Consider the following 26,652-nt stretch of genomic DNA (forward strand, 5'->3'; position numbering starts at 1 on the left):
TATTGCAATTACGCATAATCCAGTACTTCATTCCAAAACGAAGCACATTGACATCAGACATCATTTTATTAGAGATCATGTGCAGAAGAAAGACATTCGTCTGGAATATGTCTATACTGATCAACAAGCAGTAGATATCTTTACTAAACCTTTGCCTGAGAATAAGTTTTCTTATTTTCGTAATATACTTGGTTTAATTGATTTAACTTGAGTATATCGTTGCTATCACTTTGTTAATTATTATCAGTTATATGTTATTCAACTAACGTTAGTTTGTTTGAAAATTAAAGAGACAACATACTGCAACTACAGATATTTCATTGCGAATAAAATCGAAACCATGTTACACGAGACAATTCAGTTTCTACAGAATCTTGCCACTCGGTAATCCAATTACTCAATTCATGGATTCGAATCATTGTGAAGGATTCTGCACTAGAGATCTTCTCTAGCTGATGTCATTCTTTCCATAGAATCACATGTAGCAGAACTTGATCAGTAGCAAGCTCGGTAATATGATTAACGTCAAACTGCTGTTTGTATTTTCTTGTTGTTGCTCTTTGTGCGGCGGTAGGAGTCAAACCATTTCGATGCATGTTCGGGAGATCTTGCATCTTAAACCATGAAGACATGACCTTCATCCAGACGTATTCTTCAATGGTTTTCATCAGAGTTTCCAGATGAGGAAGTGTCCTTTGTGTAACTAAGTTATGAGTATTGCTGCAAGCATATGAATTGCTTGAACTAGACATATTGAATTGTTGTAATCTAATTTTTTTTATCTTACTTATAGACATGCTACATTTAATAATGAAGAAGATGAAGAGGCTCAAGTCAATTGAAACGTTTTTTGACTTACTCAGACTGGGTTTTTCTTACTCTTTCCTTTTATTTATATGCGTTAAGTAAAAGCAGTAGATAAACAAGAGATATGACAAAATGGAATATTTCATTCATAAATTCAGACGCATTACATTATCTAATTTATTACATTGATTGATTTCAGCAGTACTGAGAACTTCAGCAGGAACCTAACTAGGAGCTACTGGAATCATCCCCCTCTCTTTGCATGATCATGGTTTTTGAACGGGATGATTCCTCAGACTGTCAAGAAAATACTCAAATTATAGATCGAGATATTTCTTCCAAGTCTTCATATCTTGGAAAGGATGTCTTCAGATATCATCTTACTAGAAGCTGGAAGTTGCCTTTGTAACTCATCTGCTGAATCAGACTCTGGAGAAGACTCCGAGAGAATAGTTGCATCATCCATTTGTTTTGTTTTGTTATTTGTGTAAATGACTTAGTTTGTGAGCTTGCAGGTATTTATAGTAAGCCTCGGGGAAGCTAAAGAGCCACTTGACTGTTCATCTCATGCACGAATATCAAGAGTCACCTGTCTTTCCCTCAGATCTCGTATCTTCGCATTTATTAGTTGCATTAATTAAGGGGGAACCTTTTTTTATTCTGACTATTATTTCCATGCTTTATCAGAAGCAGAAGGAGGTTTGTTTTTTCGATAAAACAATGTGTCTACAGGTTTTCATCAAGGTGCTGAATATATTTTAGTACTTTATGACTTCCAGTACATATTATCATAAGACGACAAATTCTCTTCTGATTTTTTAGTAACCGCTTGGACAGCTCGTCTCTTTCATTCTATTTTAAAACTTTGGCGTAATTGACACTCTACTTTTAACTTTTCAAAAACTCAACCGCAAACATACCGACACGTGTCCTTATGTTTTTCTGACAGCTGTAAATTTCGATTATTAACTTGCCTTTTCGATCTCATTTCACTTTTTACGATTTCAGACTTTTGCTTACTAGCTACTGCTTTCTCTCGCACTCATCTACTACAGAATCTACTCCGAATTCTTTTTGTTTACAGAAATGGCTGGAGCTTACACTTAAATGCTTATCAAGTCAACTTTACATCGATTCTGACCATCAAAGACGAGAATCTTGTTAAGATGTTCAAAGCAATTGAAAAATCTTGTCTCCGAAGGTTTTTGGAAGCACCTGCTATCATATACAAGACTACTCTCTTGGATTTCTACGCCAAAGCAACCGTCGAGGAAGGGAAAATCATTTATTCCCAGGGAGGTGCATCTATCTCCATTGATGATGCACTATTGGGATCGACTTTCTTTCTCCCATGCTCAGGTTTCTCTGACTTTTCTGATATTTCTAAGAAGAAAATGTCCACTGCTCTTTCCTTCTTCTCCGCTTTTGGAGAGGAACTCTTTCTTCTTGCTTCAAGAAGCTTATGAAAATAGAATATCAAGTGCTTGCCGATATCGTGGCAAAGGCACTTCTGGTCAAAGCTGGTACGTTTGATAAACTGACCAAGGAGAAGGTAAGAGTGATGGTAGCTATCACTTCTGACTTTAAGGTGGACTGGAGTCGATTCTTGTTCAGAATCATGAAGGATATGGTTGTGAGGAAAGCTACTGGTTTTCCTCACGCTTCTGAACAGAATGCTTCTTTTGTAACAATGGCCGATGCTGCCAATGTTCTCCTATTTGATCTGTGTTCGAGAATTGGCTTCAGTTTATGAAGTCATTCAATCTATTGTTCTTACTGTCTCTGCTGCACCAGAAGCATATCAGGCTGATGATGTGGTCCAACTAGAAGCTCGACCAGCAGACCCACCCATGGCAGAATCAGATGATGCTCCATCTAAATCACTGCCAAATCTGGAGGTATTCCAACCGCTGAACAACTGGAAGTTATTTTGAATGTTCAATCTGAATCTATTCCAACCGCTGAGCAACTGGAAGCCACGGAAGCTACCCAACCAGATGAGAGTGCAGCTTCTGAACCAACTACTGTTGGAGGCACTTCTGCAGAATAGACTACTACTCCTTCTATTGCTCAACCAGAAGATGCCCCTTCTACTGCTTTGATTATCCATTATGCTGATTCTCCTGCTCACAACGATCGTCTCGCAGAGATCAGACAGCCTATGCTCAAAAGGACATCGTCCCCAGCAGAAATAACGTTTGATCTTGAATTCGAGATAGATATTTTGAGGAGAAATCTTGATAATCTGTCAGAGATTGTCAAACAGTTGTCTTTTGAACGTGCTGGTGAGGTTAGTGCCACCAAATTCTTCCGTGACCGCATCTCAAAAGAAGTCACTCGCACGGCAGAATCATTGGCCAAACTGCATGTCGAAACCAGCCTTTTCAGACAAAATGTTGTCTCAAGTCACGCCATCATCTTTCTTGGTCAAACCGACATCATTAAAACTGTCTCTGATCATGATTCGGCTATTCAATCAGTCTCCATCAAAGTAGAAGCCTTGGGCTCGAAACTTGTAACTATTGATGCCAAGATTGAGTCTCAATCTCAATTTATTCTTGATCTAAATGAACGAGTTTCGAATCAGTCACCATTTCTGGATATGCTGAATAATGGCATTCTTACTCTTACTGGCCGAGTGGTTGACTTACTCACTCGTGTTCAACCCAATGATGCCAAAAAGGGGGAAGCAGAAGGCAGAGAAGAAGGCAGATCTGGAGGACATCATGCAGAATCCTCCTTCAGAAACCAAGATCCTCAGGATGAGGAAACAATGTTCAGAGACATTGGAACTGATGATTAAATTCTTTTGAACTCTGTTTTACTGTTGTTTGTTTATCGATTATCTTATTTGCTATCTACTTGCATATTCTTCGATACTAACATCTAGGTTTTGGCATCACCGCAAAGGGAAAAATTGTTAGATTTAATTGTGGTGATGAGAGTCAAAACCAGTAGGTTGCGATAGCTAAAACCAGAAGACTATATAAAAGCAGAATATCTCGTATCGCGTTAACAAAAGCAGTACTCTTCAAGTACTTATCAGCTTAGAAAAACCAGAAGCAGAACGTAGCTTTATAAGCAGAACTTAGCTTAAGCAGAAGTAACTTAACGTCTTTTACTTGATCGTTACAATCTTAAATGTTACCGTTACTTTACCTAGTACTAACATTAATTGCACCATTTATGTTGTACAAAGTCATTCATTACGTCTTACCAGTTTTGGTATAAATTAAAGACTGATTATTCTGAAAACTTTCTGCATGACCCTTTTTAGGTGATAAAGCTGATTCTATCAGAAGTCAAAAGAAGCCGTTTTGTTTACGTTGGACTCAAGCTTTCTATATATAAGAATATCAATCCTTTATAGAAAAACATTGTTATTATCATTATCAACGCAACGATTATTCCAACGTGAGTTTTGAGCTTTCATCAACTACTTATCTTCTAGCTCAACATACAGAAAAGCAGCACACGCTTTATTATTCATATCCGATCTTCTGAGATCACTTTGTGCTGCAGCTGTTTCGAAAACCTCTTCAAGCTAAACATTTTACTATATCATTGAGAAGAGTTTGTAAACTGAAAAGAGTCTTTTCAGGAACATTGTTGTATTCGTTTCACTGAGTTGTGTAACTAAGAGTTTCAGTAGGCTAAGGGTAAGCCCTACTGAAGTGGGTGTGTACAAGTGTTGTACTGTAATATCCAAAGTCTCTTAGCGATACCTTCTGAAAACAGAAGAAGGGGAGACGTAGAAGATTTTATCTTCGAACTTCCAGAAACAACAACTGTTCTACTGCCTACTGTTTTATTATTTCTCATCGTACTCCATTGGATCGTTTCCGCACTTATTTTGATATGCTGGATTTACATTCGAACAAGACCATCTATAATTTCTAACAGGATTCTAGTACCCTTTGCAAAATCGTCAAACAAAGGAAAGAGTTTATTTACTCCCCTCTAAACTTCTTATCGATCCCCAACAGAGGCTAGTCGTTATGAAAGAAATTAATGTCCTGCGGGACAATATCTTATATTACTTGCAAGTAAATAAAAAAGACGCTAAAAACATGATTGACCAAATATTTTAATAAATCCAATTTGGATGGTATTATTCATGAAGAATAACAAGTACATTAAAAATTGATATTTCACATATTATTTGGGATCAAAATGATATAATTATTAATGTACTTTTGTTATGATGCAAAATGATTATTATCTTGAAATATAATTAATTAAGATTGTTGATGACAAATATTAACAAATAGACATGTGACATGTGATCACACTTTATCTCAAAGCTTCTAACACAAAGTTGGTTATTATAAGAAAATATTTTCAGTTGTCATGAATTGATTGACTTGACAGTGATAGATAGAAAAATCCTCGTAGGATTTGAGGCGTCAAATGTAATTAGATCTAACCTCCAAAATTATCATTTCAACATAGCAAACATGTCATTATAAAGATTAAGATAATCTTGGTACATGGATATATTCGACTTAGTATTGCTTTTGAAAAGTTACTAAAAATGATCTAGTATTTGAAATATAAATTTGCGATGATAGACTTGAAAAGAGAAAATTATTTCTTGAATTATGGATTGAACATTTCCTAAAAGGAATATTTGTTCATAAGTTATCGTACGCGAAAAAAGTAGTAAAATATTTTTATATTTATAATTCACATTTAATGATGATTGTTTGACAATTTGATACTCAAAATATCTCTTTCGTCAACTTAAAGATCAAGAAAATATATTTGGTATTCAATTACTATATCTAAAGGCAATTTATATATCATCATATTTCACGAATTTTACTATCGATGTAGATATTTACTCCAATTCGAAGACGGTGACAACAGTGCATGTCTTGTTTTATATTCAATCTCAAACAAACTATAGATTTACGTAAAGAGATGATCAACAACTGAAGACAGTATGAACGATTTTTTTACAAAATTTTCAACGGGTCTATACAATTTTTATTTATACTAAGTAGGTCGAGCAACAACTCACCATTTACAAGGACTCGACCACTGGATGTTCCATCGAAAAATTGTCAAACCAATTCTGTTATTTGAACAGACGGAATGGGTCAACCGAATAAACCTGAGCCCTTTTGAGGAATACTGACGGATAATTATCCAACAACTAGCAAGAGCAATTTAGGTGTTGGTAATAGTTTCGATAAATTGGGAGGCGTGATTTTGCCATTAAGATAACAAATTTATGACGTAATAAAATTAAGTCAACAAATTAAAAGAAATAACAGAACCAAGTCAGATCTCAGAAGAGATTAGATCGTTGGCGCCACATTTCCCAATACAACCTTTCATTCGTCATTCAAAACGGTTCATATCTATTTTTCTCACTAAATAACAATTAATTTATGACAAAAATTTGTATGAGACGGTCTCACGGGTCATATTTTATAATACAGATCTCTTATTTGGGTCATCAATGAAAAATTATTACTTTTTATACTAAGAGTATTACTTTTTATTGTGAATATCGATATGATTGACCCGTCTCACAGATATAGATTCTTGAGACCGTCTCACAAGAGACCTACTCTTTAATTTAACGAGACTGCAAGAATAGCCAGCCATACACAAATACAAATATTAATATTATATTAAATCAAATCATAATAAATTTTAAAAAGGAATGAAACAATATTAGAAATATATATATAATTTAAACATACATACACCACAATAAATTTCATCTTATTACGACATTTTTATTATTTTCAACAAAAGTAAATCATCAACTTTCAAGAAATTTTAATATGTTTGCTAAAATTATGATAGATTATATTGGTCATATCATGTACTAGTCAAATATATATTACATTTATAATCTCTAGATTTAGGGTGTCAAAATCATGATTAAAACGGGTTGATCGGTTTGATTCGATTTCGGGTTCGAGTTGAGAGTGTTGGCTCGGTTCGGGTTTGGGTTGAGCAATTTTTTAATAGCATTATTGTTCAACCCGACCCAACCCACCTAATCCACCCGAATTGACGCTCCTATCTAGATCAAATACCCACATTTAATTTTTTACAATAAAAAACTCAGGTATTAACGGAATATTTGAATTCAAAAAAAAAATCATCGGGATTACCGTATTTATATATTCTCTATATATGGAGCAATAACAATCTTCGCTATAATAACGAGATCACCACTTGAAATGTCGCATCGTTTAAAAACTATGATTTAATCATTGTATTAATTATAACTTTTAATAAAATATTATGATTATGATTTAATTGTTATATTAATTATAATTTTTAATAAAACGATAATAAATATTGGAATGGTCCCATAACACTACTTAACTGTATGTCTTCCTCTCGTGTCTATAAAAATAAGCCTCGCACTTGACATTTTACTCACTACGCAGAAATGGTTCATAAAACTTGTCTGCTTTTCTTGCTTCTTTCTACTTTAACTCAGTGTTGCTTCGGGGACCATGTCCCGGACAGCGCTAGCTTCGACATGGGCGGCCTGAGCCGGAGCAGCTTCGCCAAGGGATTCGTGTTCGGGACTGCGGGATCGGCTTATCAGGTCGAAGGCATGGCCAGTAAAGATGGCCGAGGACCTAGCATTTGGGATACTTTCATTAAAGTTCCAGGCTAGTGTTCCAATATTCACTGATTCGAACTCGTATTTCTTTCCTATTGGAAAATGTTTATGGAACTACATTTTGGAATTGACAATCCTTTAGTCTTCAAATATTATAATTCACGAGACTTCATCGAGTTATCCACTTATGTCTTTTTTCCAAAAAAAAAAAAAAATTTATGGGTTTGTTTGAGAATCATTTTTTATGTGAATTTTCATAAGTTTGATTAATTTAGAAATGGATTTTATATATTAAATTTGTGAAGTGTGATTCGCGTTTTTACTGGATGAGGCGTAAGAGGTTTGGGGTGTTGGAATTTATACAGGACGCGAGCCGAATAATGCTACGGGAGAGGTGTCGGTGGATCAGTATCACAAGTACAAAGTGAGTTCTTTCAATTATTATTGCCATTTCAAATTTGAATTATATTTACTTTTTAAAAAGAGATTTTTCATTTTTTTATATTTGCTTTATCGAAATCATAATTTTGTTCCTATGATTTTTAAATAAGATTATGAATTTAGAACAAAATGACCAGTAGATTTTAAATAAGGTTCTAAGTTCATAACAAAATCTCAAATTTGAATGTTTACTTTCAAAAAAGAAATACTTTTTTAATATTTGATTCTACTGAAATCATAATTTTGTACTTATAATTTTCATGAAAATCTCATAAATCAATTTTATAAAACAATTTTTCAATCCGACAAAAATATTATTTTTTATACAAAAAATATCATTTTTTATGATAATTATGAATAAAATTAACTCCTTATCCATAAAGTCGTCTCAAAATAAATATATTCTTTTTAAATAAGATTTTGAGATTAGAACAAAATCTCGAGATATGTAATTTATAGACAAAGTCTTTGATTCAAAACAAAATTTCAAATTCGAGATCGATAATAACAAACGTCTACCGAACTTAAAAAAAAAAAAATTGAATTTTGTGAATATACTGTTTTGGAAAGTGACAATTATTTGTGACAAGTCGTAGGGCACGTCCTGACACGAATTTGCCTCTTTTTAAAGGATGGACCGCATGAGGACCTATGAAAGATATTATTATATAAATTATTACAATTTGAATTTTGACTTTTCACGAATTTTTTGGCAGTAATAATCATGAGCATGCGATAGTATAAATTAATTTTTTATGCTAAAAATTTAGAGATTATATTGAGTTTACAAATATTAAAAATGGTTTTCACAAGAATTTTTTATTATTAATTATAATTATTATATATAGAATAATAATTTTGAAAAACGGTTGAGAAACAAGCATGAGTTGAGCTTCACTTATGCACTTCCAATTATATCATGAATAGCAGGTCTTTTGTGAGACGGTCTCATGAATCTTTATCTGTGAGACGAGTCAGCCTTACCGAAATTTACAATAAAAAGTAATATTTTTAGCATAAAAAGTAATAATTTTTCATGGATGACCCAAATAAGATATCTGTCTCATAAAATACGACCCGTGAGACTGTCTCATACGAATTTTTGCTTATCATCAAAGCAGCTTTAGAAAGTTTCTTTTCAAAATTTTGTTTCCATAAGATTTTTTTCCCAAAAAAAATATATTTGATTAACCTTTTTAATTTGAGTTAAATCTTTTACCAAAAAAAATAAAAAAAAAGTAAAAAATATATTAAATTTTGTTGTTATATCCACACAGGAGGACATTGATCTTATGGCAAGGCTCAACTTTGATGCTTACCGCTTTTCTATTTCATGGTCAAGAATATTCCCAGGTCATATATATATATATATATGTAGCAGCAACTTTTCTCAATAAATTCTCATGTCTATATATATCCAAGTAAAACAAACATTAAATATTTGGATTATTCGAAATGATTTGTTCATCTCATAGCTCATTAGACGTTACAGTCTCGAGTTTGAGACGATGTCTCGAGTGCGAGGAAAATAATCATCTATTATACCAATGCAGATGGAACTGGAAGAGTAAATAAGTTGGGAGTAGATTACTATAACAGGTTGATAAACTATATGCTCGAGAAAGGTGAATCAATGCACAAACTTCAATTCATTTAATGGATCAAGATGTATTATGTCTAATGTTCATGTCGAATTTTTCAACAGGTATCACCCCTTATGCTAATCTGAATCACTATGATCTTCCTCAAGCACTTCAGGATAGGTACAAGGGGTGGTTGGGACGTCAAGTAGTGTAAGTATCGTGGTCGTCGTCGTCGTTTGAATCACACAAAGGCTACATTACGAACTCTGATCGAATGATGTTGTTCAAACTTGGCAGGAAAGATTTTAGTGATTATGCGGACTTCTGCTTCAAGACATTTGGCGACAGAGTCAAGAATTGGCAGACATTTAACGAACCTCGGGTGGTGGCTGCGCTCGGGTATGATAACGGGTTTTTCGCGCCTGGAAGGTGCTCGAAAGTGTTTGGAAACTGCACGGAGGGTGACTCATCTACTGAGCCTTATATTGTTGCCCATAATCTGATTTTGTCTCATGGAGCCGCGGCTCAGAGATACCGTGAGAAGTATCAAGTAAAATATGCACAGTTCTTGGTTTAGACATGCTTTCTTTATAGCTTCATTTTCATTTGGAGAATGGGAGCTGAGTTTATTTTGTATGAAAATGCAATTGCAGAAACAACAGAAGGGGAGGATCGGGATTCTATTGGATTTTGTTTGGTATGAACCTCTTACAAGATCGAAAGCTGACAATTATGCTGCTCAAAGGGCAAGAGACTTCCATATTGGATGGTATTACGTCGACTTGTAATCGAGTTTCATCTGTTTTCAGGATTTTATAATCACCAGCTACCAGAAAAGCAACACATTTCAGGCTATATTTGGATTGTTCCAACTCAGTAAATGGATTCTTATATGAGTGTTTCATGTTTTGACGTTTCTTTATAGGTTCTTGCATCCTCTGGTTTATGGAGAGTATCCAAAAACAATGCAGAACATTGTTGGGAAAAGGCTACCAAAATTCACAAAGGAGGAGGTGTATATGGTAAAGGGATCCTTCGACTTTGTCGGCATCAATCAGTACACCGCCTACTACATGTATGATGCTCACCAGGCGAATCCTAAGAACTTAGGCTACCAGCAAGATTGGAACTGTGGATTTGCTTGTAAGAAAATCGTTTTTCAACTCTTTTCCTTGAATAATTCATCATTAAGTCAACTAACTTTAGGCTTAAAATATTTGGCAGACGAACGCCATGGAGTCCCAATCGGCCCTAGGGTAGGTTCACAGAACAAAGACTAATACGTTCTTGCGCGAGTTATACAGTGTCACCAACTGGTTTGAATGTACTTATGCAGGCACACTCATACTGGCTTTACATTGTGCCATGGGGTCTATACAAAGCTGTGACTTACATCAAAGAACACTATGGGAATCCTACAATGATTCTGGCTGAAAATGGTACATGGAAGATAAATAATTTGATTTCGTGTTGCTGACATAATTGTTGACACTAATCTAAGTTAACTCGATTTGGATTTTAGGGATGGATCAACCGGGTGAAGTGACTCTTCCGAAAGGTTTAAACGACAAGTTAAGGATTGACTACTATAGGAGCTATCTAGCTCAACTGAAGAAGGCAATTCAAGATGGAGCCAACGTTATAGGCTACTTCCAGTGGACGTTGCTCGACAACTTCGAGTGGAGATTGGGATACACGTCTCGTTTTGGGATCGTTTACGTCGATTTCAAGACACTGAAGAGGTATCCCAAGTTGTCAGCTTACTGGTTTCAGAGGCTCCTGAGGAGGAACAAGTAGAGTATGAAGCTGCACCAGTTTTCAGCTATCTCCATAATAATAAGCTTTAGGAATCCATGTTTTGTTTCTGTTTAGCTGTCCTTTTATGCTTAGAATCTATGTTCATGAAATATGTTGAGAAATAAATGAGTTCTCTCCAAACTGGCGATGAGCATGTGTTCTAGTTAATCAATTCAACTGCTTATTTTCTTTTCATTTTGGGAAAACTACAACATAAGTCATGCTGCTATATTATTAAATCTCATATTCGATCCTCTTTCTTTGTCATTTTCTACAATTTTTAGTTATTTTCATCTATGCTCCCGATTAAAAATATTAATATTGCCAAAAATAGAAATATACAAAACTAAAATTGAAATTGGACAAGATAAAAGACCAAAATCACAAAATAACAAGTATATTCATTTATTTAAATTTTGGTAATCTATATCTATAATCTATAAATAAACCTATAAAAACGTGGATGAGAGACAAAGTTTTTGCTTTGTGATTTTACTACATTGCTAAAAAATTATGTATTGTTTGTATCAATTGCATGAGCATTAGTGAAAAAATTATATAAAGCTTATGGTCAAATTTGGGGTATTGAATTTCTAGAAGTTAATGTACTGCTTATTCGTTTAATTGGTGCATTTATTTTTTCTATATACTTATAAAAGTGTGGATGATTGACAAAGTTTTTGCAATTTGATTTTACTTTATTGCTCAAAAACTATGTATTGTTTGTATCAATTGCATGAATATTAGTGAAAAAATTATATAAAACTTAAAGTCAAATCTGGGATATTGAATTTGTAGAAGTTAATGTATTGTTTATTCATTTAATTGGTGCTTTTATTTTTTGAATTCACTAAACATGTGAGGAATCATAGTAATGTTTTTTGTTTTTTAATAGAAAATTGAAATATAAGATACCTTGTTACATACAAATTAAATAGATATTTGATAATAAAAATATATTTCTCATTAAATATATTAAAAAACATTTTAAAAAATATATATTTACTTATTATACTTATAAAAATGTATAAAGAATGACAAAATTTTTCATTGTAGATTTTCTACTATTCTCTTAAATATTGTATTGTTAGATTAATTGCCAGATTTTCTATTATTCTCTTAAATTGTATATTGTTAGATTAATTGCATGGAAATTTTCTATACTATTTTTTAAAAATCTAATAACAGTTTATACATTAAAAATGATTATATGTTTGATAGTAAAAATATATTTTTTTAACCTAAATATATATCTTTATAAAAGTGTTTATCATAAGCCCTGTTTTACAATTGTCAAAAGATAAAAATTCACGAGTTTTGTTTTACAATTGTCAAAAGATAAAAATGACATATTTATCAATACAAATCCAAAAAATCAATAAGGGATATATATGTAAAATTTTAATTGTTGTACGGACAAAAATGAAATATCAAATTTTATATTTATTCCACCTAATATATAATTAATTAATAATCTAATTATTCCATCTAATATAAAATTGATAGTCTAACAATGCTATTGAATTATCACTACGATATACATTGATTGTAGTAATTTATATATCTTCAAGAATAAATGTAACTCCTATATATCTTCTTAATTTTCTCTCTATATGTTATTTTATAATTTTAATGTAATTTTATAATTATATTTTTAGTTCAATTTTAATAATGTAATATATTATAGTATCATGAGATGATATATGAAAAAAAATTATATATGTAATATTAAAATAAGTATGTAATAATATAATAATATTAAGTTTAATACTGATATGTTTTATGGTTTTTAACTAAAAATTAAAAGTAAATAATTTAATATATTATTTAAAAAATTTATATCAATAATTATTAATATATTAATAATATCATAAAATAAAAATTTTATTGTAATAATTCGAATTCAATCTCTCTCTTTTTGTGGCTAGCAGCAGCCATTTTCATAAAATAGTTCCTCAGTTTGCCACTGAAAATGGCTGTTGCTTCTCCATCTGTGGTTCCCGCTACACTTCGAATTCAATCTTCTCTTACATTTTCTTCAATCAGCCATCTTCAAACCCAACAAATTCGCGTACCCTTTTCCAGTTTCACTCCATTTCCTCATCTCCTCGGAATCAAAACTCCCAAATTCTCCACACCGAAGATCGGTACTAGAGCCGCTACCGATTCCGCCATACCATCACTTGTTCAAGAAGATGAAGAAAAACCCGTCAAGGTATCAATAATTAAGTAAATACACTTCTCAATAGATCATCTATTCTTTGGGAAAAAATGTGCTTTAATCAAATTTTTTCTGTATTTTAATTTACTTAATAGTTTGCGTGTTTCTATCGTAGCGCAGGAGTTGTTTGCTGAAGAGTCTGTGAAAGTGCTTAAAACTGCGGCGAAAACAAGAAAAGTTCCGGCCAAAGAAGTTCTGTCTGCCTTTTCGGTGATCGAAAAGGCGAAATCCAATCCCTCCGATTTTCTTGAAACACTCGGAGGGAACGAATCACCTGGAAGAACTTGGATGCTTGTGTTTACTGCAGAAGCAAGTTTCCGTTGAATTTTCTTCATGAGATATCGTTGCATTGCCTTTTTATGTTTTCATTTTGTTCATATAATATAATAATGGGTGATGTTAGTTTGCAGAAAGGATTAGAAAGCGGTAAATATTTCCCCATAACAGCCATTCAGAGGTTTGATGCAGCCGTAAGCTACTTCCTCTTTCTGTAGCAAATGATATTACTTGTTCCTATATGATCACAAACCATTATTTGTACCGATGTTCGATCCCTTTGGTGCATGTATTATTATAGGGACAGAGGATTGAAAATGGAGTATATCTTGGGCCTCTGGGGTGCTTGACGTTTGAAGGTAGAATCTCATGGAATAAACGAATACTGGCATTCGTATTCGAGCGGATTCGAATCAAGATTGGACCTTTAAACCCATTCGAGATCAGTTTCAAAGGGAAAGATGAGAGGGAGCCGAACACTAAGGACCCTTTTTTCCTCTGGTTCTATGTAGACGAGGAAATAGCTGTTGCTCGTGGAAGAAGTGGAGGTACTGCATTTTGGGTTCGTTGTAAACGAGTCCCCACCAACTAGTTCATATAATACAGTATTCCCAAGGGGTTGGATTTTACTTCGATGTCTTCCATCCCACAAGTCGAAGTGACTTAAATGAATTTAATAACTTTTTATGATTGAATCTCGAATCTAAGACATATTCGAATGCCTAAGAACTTTATACCAGATGAACTACAAACAATCGTCAATCTACTTGTGTATATTTTTTTTGATTGATTTGATTTCGTTTTCTCCTTCGTTCTATGTAGTGAGTTATATATAACTCAATGTGCCTCGTACGATTTTTCTCTTTTGGTATGAATGTCACGGAGTGAAGTTATATAATTAACTCTCATTTACCACATTTAAAAAAAATGTTACATATTAATTGATATTTATATATCAATTTGTACCATATAAAAAATTCAATTCAAAATTTTAATTTGTCAAAATCTAATAATATATTGAATGCAAAATTTCATAATATAACAATTATAAATATTTTGTAGCGACATATTAATAATATTTTGACATTATTAAAAAAAATAGGTTATATTTGAGTTCAAGAATATCAAATATATTGAATTGTTTGGATTTTTTCTGCATAGTAAAATTTTAAATAAATATCCTATAAATTTAATCTTTAGTACGAACAATTGTAATAAAAATACACGCAATATTAAATATAATTTACAATCTACGTTACTTTAAATCCTACTACTTAAAATCGATTCGGTTCTTCCAAACCCAACTTTATAGCATCCGATTATCATCTAAAATGACCTTTAATCTAACATATGAATCTTTTGATCTAAATTATATTGAAAATGCAAAACCATTTGATTATCTATTTGATAATTACATATTATTTTAATTCAAAGAACATATATTGCTCCATTAATGATTTAATTTATTAAATTTTAATTTTCTTCCTACCAACGTTTCACATTATACACAATAAATGTTATTTTGTACACATTACTGAATAATTGGAGCATACCCGAACCAACTCCAATTAATGTTCCAAGATTGCTGCTTTTAATTAAGGCGTAACATTCAATTTTCATATATTACACGAGTACACCAAACTGTACATTTTCTCTATAGCCTAGCTCACTCTACCGCAAATCAGGTGTTAATATTCAATGTGAAAATATGCAGCAGATTCCTTTGTTAAAAAGATTTTAAAGTGGAAGTACCTGCAAAAATGAAGCTTGAAATCACTAGGCATTCCAGCATGTGGCTGGACTTTCTCTGCTTAAAAAATGCTTGTAATATTTTCAGGTCACATTATCAGCTTTGCTGCTCCGCAAGTCACCTCAGTTTTGTGCTCAACTGGCAAGTATCCACACAAAGCTGGCAATACATTTTGATAGCGGATTGGTGTGCAATGACCACACATGCTGGTCTCACTCTATGCAAACAATCAAATACAGTCCTTCCAACAATGATGCTTCATTCTCCCAACTGTGATCTGGAATTGCATGAAACTTACTTGCAGTACTCCAGTCTCAGAGCATATATATCCAACGGTCAATCAGTGAACGACAATCATGTGTTTCTTGGCGTGAGACTGATTCATGCGTACGGAAATGGATTCCAAACAATTTACCTCCACCTTGTAGCAGAAGTCTGTTGTTTCTTCTTGCTTTTCTTTAGAAGGGCAGACATATAATCTACAGTCTCTTGAGATGATTGGCTCTCACCGGTAAACCATCTCACAGCCTCAGCAGCAGCGTCTTTTTCTGCCTCTTTCTTGCTACCACAAGGCTGGCCAACAAAATCAAGTCCATTGAATATAACAGTGGATCTGAACCTGTTGTTTTTTAGTTGGGTAGTCTTGTAGGTCGGTGCCTGATGTCCAGCCCGACAAAGCAAGGTTTGTAGGTCAGATTTCGCATTATCACCACCACCACTTCCTAAATCTCGAGTTTCTTTTGATTTCTTTTTGGACGGTGCTGATATCTGACGCCCAAACACAAATCTTCCTTCACACTTGTCCTCTGAGACCAATAATCCCACCGCTGATAGAAGTTCACTATAACTCTGTATGTCCAATTTTTTATTTAAAAGCTGCATAAGCAGAAAGGAAAAACAATTGGGTCCAGAAAAAAGAAACTTATGTAAAAGCACATCAATCCACGCCTTTAGCTCACGACATAAAATAAGCTACCAATGGAAAGTGAATAACAGACACCAGAATTCAAACAATTTGCTGCAACAGGAGGACTAAAATATTAACCTTTTTCTGAACAAATTCATCGAGCTCTCTATTTAATCTCAGATACATATCAGCCAACTCAGGCTTCATGAAAAAGTCCAGATATCCATCCAGCATTTTCATATGGCCGTCCTATCAAATAGCAGGAAAAAGGAAAGATTTACTACAACGTTCAAAAGCAAATACTTCTATAAAAGCAAAGAATTCTATGAAACAAAAATGCAATTTCAGGGTCGAGGGAAAAATAAACTTACTGATTCCCCTCTAGAAATTTTTCCTCCGAATAAGAGAACTGCCGAATCAGGTACTCCAGTTGAATCACGAAGGAACACTGCATTCACTTTCACTTTTTCATTAAAAACAAGCCACGGGAATGGAATTTTGCTTTCTTGGGCATTAACAGAATTCTGACCAGAAAAGAAAAATGCTTTAATCCATGATGAACACAACATAATCATAAAAACCACATGTTCACCAAAGCATTTTAAAAGTAGCTCAAGTATCTCACCGAATGCAAAAGAACTGCACCATCCTCCATTGTTTTTAATAATATCGACTTCTCCTTGTTCTGTATAAACATATTTCGATAAGTTTCCATAAAATGCATAAAGAAAAGCCAGTCTAATAGTATCAAGGAATGATAGAATCCGTCGTAATGGGACAATGTGGTTCAAAACAAGTTCAATGGGAAAAACTTTTCGTGTCTTACATCAGGAATTAAGGAATCTCAAACCAGAAGAAAATGATGCGTGGAAAAAAATTGTGCACCCATTTACCAAGTAGGTACCAAATTTTAGGGGAAGAAAATTGAGGACTGAACCCAAGTAAACAAAAAAGAGAATACAATAAATGGCCAAGTAACTCACCACCACAAAGCTTACTGCAGGGAACAGGCCAGCACATATAACTGCTCGATTGATATGTTCATCACCACTCCATGCGTTGCAACTCTCCTCACTTTCAATTATACCGATGTCTTTAAGAAGATAAAAAAACTGCTTCCTGAGGGAATCAATGGCTTTTAGAGTTTGTGCAGAGAGAAAATTTCTCCAACAGTACTCATATCCAGATCGCTGCTTTTCAGCATCTTTCCAACCATCATAAGCCCTCACCAGACATAGATGATCACTGTAGTCACGTGCAGAAAACTGTGCCTTTGCAGACTCAGCCAGCTGTGGAACAAGTAAATAAATCACTGAAGGTAATTTTTTCAACCTTAGAGAAAATTGTCAAGTATGGAAAGTGATCCTAGAAGAGGAAGTGTACAAGATAAGGGTGTAAAGTGTCCACCAGAAAAAAAATTAAATACCACTATACCAGAATTGCCAGGGAACCAAGACAGATTTACATTGAATCAATATTTAAGGGACTCTACTGGCCCATATATATAAACCCTTCCAGTGTGGCAGTTCGTATATTTACAATTAACCTAGCGCACATAAAGGCATTAAATCAGAAAAAGATTAACATTCACTGATGAAAATAATTTAATTTTTAATTAAATTAAACTTTTAAAATAATATTTAATAAGTTCATTTAAAATATTTAAGATAAACATTAACTAAATATACACGTTTTTAGATTTGAAATAAATATTTATAATGATATATAGATATACAAAATCATCTCATATATTTTATTTATTAGAATTAGAATTAGACTAAAATCAATTTTTTTTATATTTAAATTAATAGAATTTTAAAGCTTTATACTCAAATTTTTATCATACAACAACAATTATATGTTAAATATTCAAGGGTGATCTTGAAAGAAAATTCTCCCTTTTAACAAAATGGACCTTTGACATGAAAATTTAGTAAAACGGGTGTTTAGATAAAACTTTTAATTAATGGTTTTTTGGTTATTTTCCAAAAATATCCTAGAATCTAATTTTGTTACAAGTTCAGTTCTTGTCCTTTGGTCCAATGATTTTGATTTTAATGTAGTAGGTAGGATGAAAACCATTCACACCCCAATCATAAAAACCACTCAGAGTCTCAGACAACAAATGTCAAAGGTAAAGTTTGATATCACTTACATCCTTCTTATCAAATGGCATCAAGAATGGATCTCTGACACTTAAGCAAGCAACAATTGTCATTATTGGATCTAAGCAATTGAAAATAGCACCATATATGAGCATTTTTCCAAGCTTCGGCTCAACTGGAAGCATGGACAGGTTGCGTCCTGGAAGTATACCAATGTAACATTGTTAATTTATCACTTTGAATATTCTTACAAAATTTAAAATATTGGGGGAAAAATATCAGAGCTTGATAGTTACCTAGTACTGTAAGGTTTTCATTTTCATCCAAGGCACCAATTATCTTTAAATACTGGATGGCATTTTGGACCTGAGACTCAGAAAAAATAAGCCAATAACGGAAGATCTAGTATAATTGAATGCTAAGGCCATGGATGATAGGGTGAGTCACATGCTATTTTATGTGTTTCATTTAGCTTACAGATAAAGGTTCAGGTTGTTGTAGGGCTTTAGATAGGAAGTCTGAAATACTTCCAAGTTGTAGACTCTTGATTTGCAAGCAGAGAGACTGTAAAGGAGTTCTCAGAAGTTCTGGCACTTGATAATCCGCAAAGACATCATACACACATCTAGGATAAAGATGGAAACACTCGCCTGGTTGTACACGACCCGCTCTGCCTTTTCTCTGATTAAAAGTAAGATTAGTAACACTTTCGCAAAGATGAATTATCCAATATTGTCTGATGAAGTTCAAATATTCAGCAGAATCTTACTTGGCGAGCAGAAGCCTTCGAGATCCAAGAAGGAAGCAAACATGGAGTGTTATTTATTGCATCATAAGATGTCTCTTTAGCTTTACCACAATCAATCACATAAACTACATCATTTATGGTGATACTTGTTTCCGCCATGTTAGTTGCAAGAACAATCTTCCGAACTCCATCCTTGGGTCTTTCAAAAATCAATTTCTGTTTTCAGGTTGGATAAAGGGAAAAAGTGATCAAAGAGTACAAATTATCAATCAGCGGAGAAAGGGAAGAGGAGCTTCCTATCAGTGTGTTCTCTGAAGAAACAACCAAGAAGATAGGCCTCTAGATCACACTCATCGTGTAGCAATTTATCACAACAATTATTTTTCCTGTCCCACACTGGATCTTAATAAACTTTGCATCAGTCCATGAATAGGTGCCTTAAATGAATATACAATTTCCCTCATTAATCATAAAGCAGATATCGAGAAATACATTCAATTCAAAATGTGTGTTATATGCAACTTTTATGCAGTGGGGAAAACAAAACATTGCAAAGAGGTTGTACCAATATTACACTATACTGCTATATAAACTACCCTATTGAACTTCAAACGTAACTTGGCGGCTACTGAGTAATTAAAGCATTGCAATGTTGAAATTGGCATACTAAAATTGTCAAATATGCCCCAGAGAAAAAAAATTATACCAACATGAGTGCTGACCTTTCAGATAATTTGAAAATCTGTCACTAAAGAGTAAAGATTAGCAAATGGAGAAAAAAAACACCCAATTCACCTGCTCTGCACTGGCCATGGAACCGTGGCACGCAAGTAATAGAACCCTGCTTGGATCTCCAAAAAGTGGATGGGCTTGAAGCTGATCTTTCAAAGAATTTATGTCATCCCAACCAGTCATAAATACCAGCACAGCACCAGGTCTTTCGTTGCGACAAATATGACAAAGCACATGCTCAATGAGATTAAAGCCCACAGAATCTGGATTCCAGCAAGAGAGAGACTCCCGAATCCTATAATTATGCTCCTTGTAATCAGCAGCACCAAGAGCTTCCTGAAATTTCAAGGATGAAGAAAATTAAATAATAAAATTTAAACAATAAAACAAACAACCAAAAATTGAATGTACAAAACTTTAACCTCAACAGCTGAAGCTATCTGAGTTTTTCTCTTCCTAAGAGCCTGCTTCTGCATTTTCCACATCTTTTCTTGACCATAATTATCAATTTGATTATATGGTGTCAACCTGTAGCCAGTCATTTCTAGAATATTTTCTAGGAAATAACTCCAAACAGGATACGTAAATCCCTGGTTATAAGGCCCAAATTACAATGAAAACAGAATGATCAATTGGATCGATCATAAAAGAGGTAATAAATAAAGAAAGAAGGCAGTACAAGTGGGGCTAAAATCACAATGAGGGAGAGAACATAAAATCTACATAAACAGGAGGCCGCCATTTTAGATCAAGCATTTTCAGATTTTATGGTTTCCCTTCAAGGAGCATTAAGATCACGCGGAGCATGACATCATGCAATAAAGTAAACAAGAGTCGTCTGAACCTACCGGAATGTGAATCATAGGAGCACCACCAAAATAAGAAGAGAAAAGATCAGCATTTAGGGTTGCACTCATCAAAACCAGTCTCAGCTCAGGTCGACGAGGAAGAAGATCCTTCAGGACAATTAGAAGGAAGTCTGCAATAAAAGGCAGATGATACTAAAAGCAAAGAATGCAGGAAACAGAAAAAATAAAATTATCAGTTACCAATGACATACCTTCATTCATTCCGCGCTCATGAATCTCATCGACAATAACATGAGTTACACCTTTCAAATTTCTGTCAACCAATAATCTCCTTAAAAGGATTCCGGTAGTACAAAACAGGAGACGGGTATCTCTCCCCCTCATTCCCTCCAGCCGCACTTTGTAACCAACCTTCAAACAATATAGCCCAGCAAATAAGGTCTTTACTATATAGCCATTAGAGAACTTATCAAAGAATAATGTTAAGCACCAATAGGCAAAAGACTTACAGATTCTCCTATCTTCTCACCACGCTCGGCTGCAACCCTTTCAGCCACAGCAATAGCAGATATTCTTCTTGGTTGGGTGCAGATAATATTGCATGCAGCCCCCCGAGCAGCATCGATTTCTGACTCTAAGATGTATTGAGGGAGTTGTGTAGTTTTTCCACAGCCAGTTTCACCAGAGACAACTACCACCTGACAAACATACTGTCAGTCAAGGTCATTTGTATGTCACGACCGTAATTGGTGACTTAATACAGAAAATTTCTTCAAAGTTCCTTATAGCTGATTAAATAATAAATAAAATATGGCAAACCTTTCATCACACAAATCTAGAAGAGAATCATCAGTTTCCAAACACATGAAATTTACGTGCAGTCAATTAATAAATATAACCAGCACTTTTCCCCTAAAGAGTGGGCACTCAACCATTGAGAACTTGAAATGACAAAAAAACCACTGAACAGAGACGATTTGTGGAATATAGATACTAGGGGAAAACATCTTAGCTATAAATATAGATAAATTTTTGCAAATTGTTCGTATCAGGGTGGGTTAAATAGCATGACTCAAATGCAATTTCCCTATGTGATTTGATCACAGTTGTGCAAAAATAAATGACCCTGATTTCAGAAACTTCTACACTGAAAGAACTGGTTCATCATCCAGCTTTGACAGGGTCAGAAGCTTATCCGATCAGTGAAAAACATTGGCACTGGTTTAATACCAGGTACCAGTTTTAGTGATGCCGCCATGACCATCAAAACCATTACCCTTTCTCCTCACATGCAAGACATCACAGTAAAAAACACCAAAGCAGTGCGTGCACAACAAACTTTACCAACACCTACGGTTAATGTCTATGGTATAAGCTTGTTGGAGTTGCTGGGCTAGAAAAGGATGGCTGAAATGAAATACAGAAGCCGACTACAATTGTTAAGGATGTATGTGGTGATTAAAAAATTACGCACATCTATTTTTAGTTATTCGTATCCTCAGTTTACAAGCTTCTGAAGAGTTGCTTTGGCAAATATCCTAATGAACAATACTTTTGCATTTATGTAGTTCGTCACAGGCTCACAACCACTTAAAAAATATTTAGTTGTCTTTCCAAAAATATCTATTTTGATATTGCAGTCTGCAGTCAGTATCTTAAGATCTGCAACTGCTAATATAGAAGAAAACAGGAAGAAGAAAAATTCATCCTAGAATTTATCAGAGGATGCCAAAACTGTTCAAATATCTTGAATAAAGACCACGTCACTGCAATAATGTATCACCATAATGATACCAAAAGTCAGAGCAACTTTGAAATCCCTCCAATAAAACTCAAATGACAAACTTGAATTAAAAGAGTAGAACAAACAATATATAAAAGAATCTCTCTATTTGAACAGTACAATGATACCTGATTCTGGGCCACGACATTCAGTAACAAGTCTCGCTCTTTATACGAGGGAAGGCTTCGTCGAAATTCTTGCATCTTCTGGCCTTCTGGAGACTCCTTTAAAGCAGAAAATAATAATCATTAAAATCACAATTTTCAAATGTTTAGAAGCAATATACTTCATTCGGCAATTCATCAATCACACATGCTTATATCCAATCTTCCGAAAGCCCCATCAGCCATACTCGATTACAAATATGTCCTAATTATATAGCTATTTGGCTACTGGTGGGAAAAAGCATGATTGCGTCATTTTGGGATAGTTTTCAACAGTGTTATAAATGGCGGGAGGCGGTGGCGAGACAGTTAGTGACCGCCTACCGCCTCGACCGCCTAGGCGGTCGAATTTTTTTAAGCATTTTTTATAGGTAAACATATATAATCATGCAAACCGCCTAGGTGGTTGAATTTTTTTAAGTATTTTTTATAGGCAATCATATATAATATTATAATAATGCAATGTAATCACAAAAAAGTCATCATTTTTTATGTAAAATGTGTAATTAAATAATATTTAATTTAAAAATAAAAAAGCTTCATACAATTTAATATCATCTAGACAAGGTGCAAATAAATATATAAATGCAAACTAACAAGATAATTAATAAAGATTCATCATCATAACAATACTAATAAAGTAATATAATTACTTTTACCGAAAAACTAAGTTTAAAATTCAAAGTTTAAATCCACTATGTCAACAAGTACTAGACTAAACATAACTAATCTTCTAAATCATCTACACATGTATTATCAACAACATTCATAATTCTCCCATCATCGGACTCAAAATCAACATCTTCTTCATTCTCTTCCCCCGATGTATCTAAATCATCATCAAGTTCTCTAATGAGGATGCTCATTGCACTTCTCTTTGGTTGTAGCACTTCATCCGCTCCCGAGGCCTCATTTATCATCCTCCAAGTAAGTCCTAAACCCGGCTCTACCTCATCTTCACCACCACCATCAACAAACCAACCTTGAGCTTCACTAGCTTGAGATGATAGAAGCAAATCTCCACCTATTTTTCTTATTCTTCATTAGATTGGTGTTGAATTTGACATATACAAGATCATTCAATCTTGATATCTCGAACCTATTCCTCTTCTTAGTATGCATCTAAATATTTTCAACCATTGTTATTAATAAAAAGAAAGGATATAAAATTGAAATTTGTTAACTTTTGGCTAGGTTTTTTAAATTAATTAACTTTGACTAGGTTTTTAAAATTAATTGAGTTGACAAGAATTTTAAAATTATTGACCGCCTCGGCTGCCGGTTGGTTAGGGCCGCCTAAAGAGGTCGTCTGATGCAAAAGCAGGGGAGGTCAAGGGCGGCCTACCGCATAGGCAGCCACCTCGACCGTCATTTAAAACACTGGTTTTCAATCTACAACACAAGAAATTGAAGAGGATCAAGAACATTTCAAGTGCTCCTTTTTAAGCAGCAAATCGAAAATATTGGAATCCAAACGAAATGTGAACCGTGATACAAAGCAGACTACAGGAAGAGAAGTCAGTGGGTCACATCCAAATATCAAGAATGCAATCAATATCTACAAGTGAATTCACAAGTAAAACTACTATGGAATTTAGAGGATAAGAGGTCACCGTAACCACATAATTAGTCAGCACTAGTAATAGTCATTTACATCTGTGAAACACTAACTTGCCAATCTTGCTGTTTATTGTGCATTTGCAAGCTCCTTCGCCTGACAATAGTCTCAGATATAACATTCTGGGTGGAGGGCTCCTCAGGCTCATATGGTCCATCAAGTGCTAGGCTATGGGCTGCACTTGATGTCAAAAAGGTATCATGCTTCGTCACAGCCTTTCTAGAAAGGTGTGATCTAAGATGAGACTCTACCTGTCTTTGCAACCCAATTGGTAGCATCACCTACAGATATGCAGGAAATATCCAAATCAACAAGACGAAAAAATGAGGAAAAGATATCAAAAATTGAGAAATTTTAAGCATTTGCCTGACACATTGGTCATCATAGCTAGAAATGTAAACTTGATGGATATTAAAATCACTTAGAACAAATCCATTTCTTTCGACAATCAACAGAATTAGGATTTAGGATTATGCAACACACAAAAAGAGAGCTAATACAACTAAGATAATACCTCCCTCTGAGGTCGCTTCTCATCCAAATCTGATCTGTAGTTTGGCAACGGGAGTTTGCTAAATACAACTACCTTTTCATACCGACCACTGCAAATGGAGATGTCATAAACAAGTGCAAAGGAATATAAAAGAATAACGTAAGTTAGGCAAAACTTCATGTACCTGTGCAATCCCATTCTGATTGCCAATGCCGAAAGCTGCTCAAAATCCCTTCGGTCTTTTTTATCCTTGGACACAACTTCTTTCTCGCTTTTGTTGCGCATAAGCATGGTCAACTTCCACCTCCACTCTTCAACGTTATCAAGAGTCGAATCACCCTGGAAATATTAGATTAATAACAGAGAATACTTGAAAATGCGTGATAAATAGATATCTAACCAACTGAGCCCACTGAAAAGGGAATCCCTTTTGCAGGAATTCCAATTTGAACACAATATTTTAATGAATTAACGTTCTGATTTTATGTTCAGTGCTCACGTTATCTCCAAAGTTAACACATGCGCAAACGAAAAATATAGCAAAGGAAGCAAAACCATCTAGCATTCTCTAGGAGGAATAAATTAATTAAATATACAAAAACCAACTAACTTGCCAGAAAAGTTACACAAATCTATCCACCCACCAGTTGTTGCTTAGAAGACGGACTGACTTCACGGTCGGAATCCTCCTCCGACGGGTACTCATCGTAAGCAAACCTCCCGTATCCCAAACTCCGCTGGTAGGTATACGGGAAAGAAAACGAAGATGAAGGGGACGAAGTAGCGGCAGCAAAAGAAGAAACAATTCTATGCCGCCTCAATACAGATGAAACAGGAGAAAGAGCAGTAAAGGAGACGCCTTTTCGCGAAAGAAAATTGCATGGCTGCAAACTGTAAGACCTGCGAACCAAAAGAGGACGCGAATGTGTGCGAGTTGCCACAGACAAGGCACTGAGCTTGAATTTCAAACTTTTCTGAATGAACATCGAAGAGAAAGTCATGGCTGAGACTTCAACAGTTTACGGCAGCAAATTGATAAATAACATGGCATTATTAAGTATTGTAATTGCTCTGGAATCAGAAATGTGGCTAGGGTTTATAGCGGAGGTGGAGACTATGGAGAACTCGTTATTTTGAACTCTATCATATTCTCAATAACTGCGCTCCTTACAATTGAGACTCAATACGTGACATTATCTCTGATATCAATTGTAGGATCGAGCGCTTGTCGTTTTATCAAAAATTATAGCTGATGGTAATAGTGCAACTCAAATCGTTTAAACCGCACAACACCACGGTTCGACCGTTCTACCAAATAAGGACAATTATTGCACCCAACAATATATATATAAACTTTGAGCACATACAAATACATAAAAATATATATAACAATGATTAATATCTGAAGAATTGATGAAAAATATAAATTATAAATTTTTAAAAATTATTCATTAATTAATGTATATAAAAATTATTTGATTGTATATATATATATATATATATTATAAATTTTTAAAAAATTATTCATTAATTAATGTATATGAAAATTATTTGATTATATATATATATATATTCACATATATTTATTTTTTAAAGTGAGCTAATAATCATTCATATAAAAATTTTATAATGTAATACATTTATAATTTAGATTTTGATTCTAAAAAATAATAAAAATTCAAAAAAAAATTGAAAATCTAAATAAATTAATTATAATAAATGTATATGTCATATGCTTGATTATTTTATTAAATTATATAACTAAAATGTTATATGCATCTGTTCTTCAAAATCAATCATAAATCAAAACTCTAAGTCTG

General features: G+C 33.9%; 3 protein-coding genes across 3 annotated transcripts; 2 read left to right on the forward strand and 1 right to left on the reverse strand.

Annotated features, from left to right (window-relative positions):
- Nucleotides 1–7,195: 7,195 nt before the first annotated feature.
- On the forward strand, nucleotides 7,196–11,421 carry LOC142528956 (beta-glucosidase 44-like). Its single transcript, XM_075634261.1, has 11 exons — nucleotides 7,196–7,454; nucleotides 7,771–7,829; nucleotides 9,124–9,199; nucleotides 9,400–9,471; nucleotides 9,552–9,639; nucleotides 9,727–9,979; nucleotides 10,083–10,198; nucleotides 10,355–10,572; nucleotides 10,654–10,685; nucleotides 10,766–10,868; nucleotides 10,952–11,421. The coding sequence occupies exons 1-11, from the start codon at nucleotides 7,226–7,228 to the stop codon at nucleotides 11,224–11,226; spliced, it is 1,521 nt and encodes a 506-aa protein (XP_075490376.1). The 5' UTR covers nucleotides 7,196–7,225; the 3' UTR covers nucleotides 11,227–11,421.
- A 1,711-nt stretch (nucleotides 11,422–13,132) lies between these two features.
- On the forward strand, nucleotides 13,133–14,527 carry LOC142528957 (uncharacterized). The gene is made up of 4 exons (XM_075634262.1): nucleotides 13,133–13,441; nucleotides 13,568–13,760; nucleotides 13,862–13,917; nucleotides 14,025–14,527. The coding sequence occupies exons 1-4, from the start codon at nucleotides 13,199–13,201 to the stop codon at nucleotides 14,313–14,315; spliced, it is 783 nt and encodes a 260-aa protein (XP_075490377.1). The 5' UTR covers nucleotides 13,133–13,198; the 3' UTR covers nucleotides 14,316–14,527.
- An 899-nt stretch (nucleotides 14,528–15,426) lies between these two features.
- LOC142528646 (DExH-box ATP-dependent RNA helicase DExH3-like) lies at nucleotides 15,427–25,967 on the reverse strand. Its single transcript, XM_075633732.1, has 19 exons — nucleotides 25,477–25,967; nucleotides 25,017–25,171; nucleotides 24,854–24,941; nucleotides 24,393–24,620; nucleotides 22,686–22,781; nucleotides 21,284–21,472; nucleotides 21,026–21,185; nucleotides 20,814–20,944; nucleotides 20,388–20,555; nucleotides 20,029–20,301; nucleotides 19,255–19,449; nucleotides 18,963–19,166; nucleotides 18,782–18,851; nucleotides 18,536–18,684; nucleotides 17,364–17,669; nucleotides 17,006–17,065; nucleotides 16,752–16,904; nucleotides 16,519–16,629; nucleotides 15,427–16,349 (listed from the first exon to the last, which is right to left on the reverse strand). The coding sequence occupies exons 1-19, from the start codon at nucleotides 25,831–25,833 to the stop codon at nucleotides 15,885–15,887; spliced, it is 3,558 nt and encodes a 1,185-aa protein (XP_075489847.1). The 5' UTR covers nucleotides 25,834–25,967; the 3' UTR covers nucleotides 15,427–15,884.
- Nucleotides 25,968–26,652: the final 685 nt, after the last annotated feature.

The sequence above is a fragment of the Primulina tabacum genome, chromosome 16, assembly GCF_025594145.1.
Source record: "Primulina tabacum isolate GXHZ01 chromosome 16, ASM2559414v2, whole genome shotgun sequence".
NCBI classification, from domain to species: Eukaryota; Viridiplantae; Streptophyta; class Magnoliopsida; order Lamiales; family Gesneriaceae; genus Primulina; species Primulina tabacum.

Coding starts and splice junctions, on each gene's coding strand:
- LOC142528956 (XM_075634261.1), top strand. CDS start 7,226: ATGGTTCATAAAACTTGTCTGCTTTTCTTGCTTCTTTCTACTTTAACT. Junction 7,455..7,770: donor TACTTTCATTAAAGTTCCAG/GCTAGTGTTCCA, acceptor GAATTTATACAG/GACGCGAGCCGAATAATGCT. Junction 9,200..9,399: donor ATGGTCAAGAATATTCCCAG/GTCATATATATA, acceptor ATACCAATGCAG/ATGGAACTGGAAGAGTAAAT.
- LOC142528646 (XM_075633732.1), bottom strand. CDS start 25,833: ATGACTTTCTCTTCGATGTTCATTCAGAAAAGTTTGAAATTCAAGCTC. Junction 25,172..25,476: donor CGTCTTCTAAGCAACAACTG/GTGGGTGGATAG, acceptor TAATATTTCCAG/GGTGATTCGACTCTTGATAA. Junction 18,685..18,781: donor TGAAAACCTTACAGTACTAG/GTAACTATCAAG, acceptor GTATACTTCCAG/GACGCAACCTGTCCATGCTT.
- LOC142528957 (XM_075634262.1), top strand. CDS start 13,199: ATGGCTGTTGCTTCTCCATCTGTGGTTCCCGCTACACTTCGAATTCAA. Junction 13,442..13,567: donor ATGAAGAAAAACCCGTCAAG/GTATCAATAATT, acceptor ATCGTAGCGCAG/GAGTTGTTTGCTGAAGAGTC. Junction 13,918..14,024: donor TTCAGAGGTTTGATGCAGCC/GTAAGCTACTTC, acceptor GTATTATTATAG/GGACAGAGGATTGAAAATGG.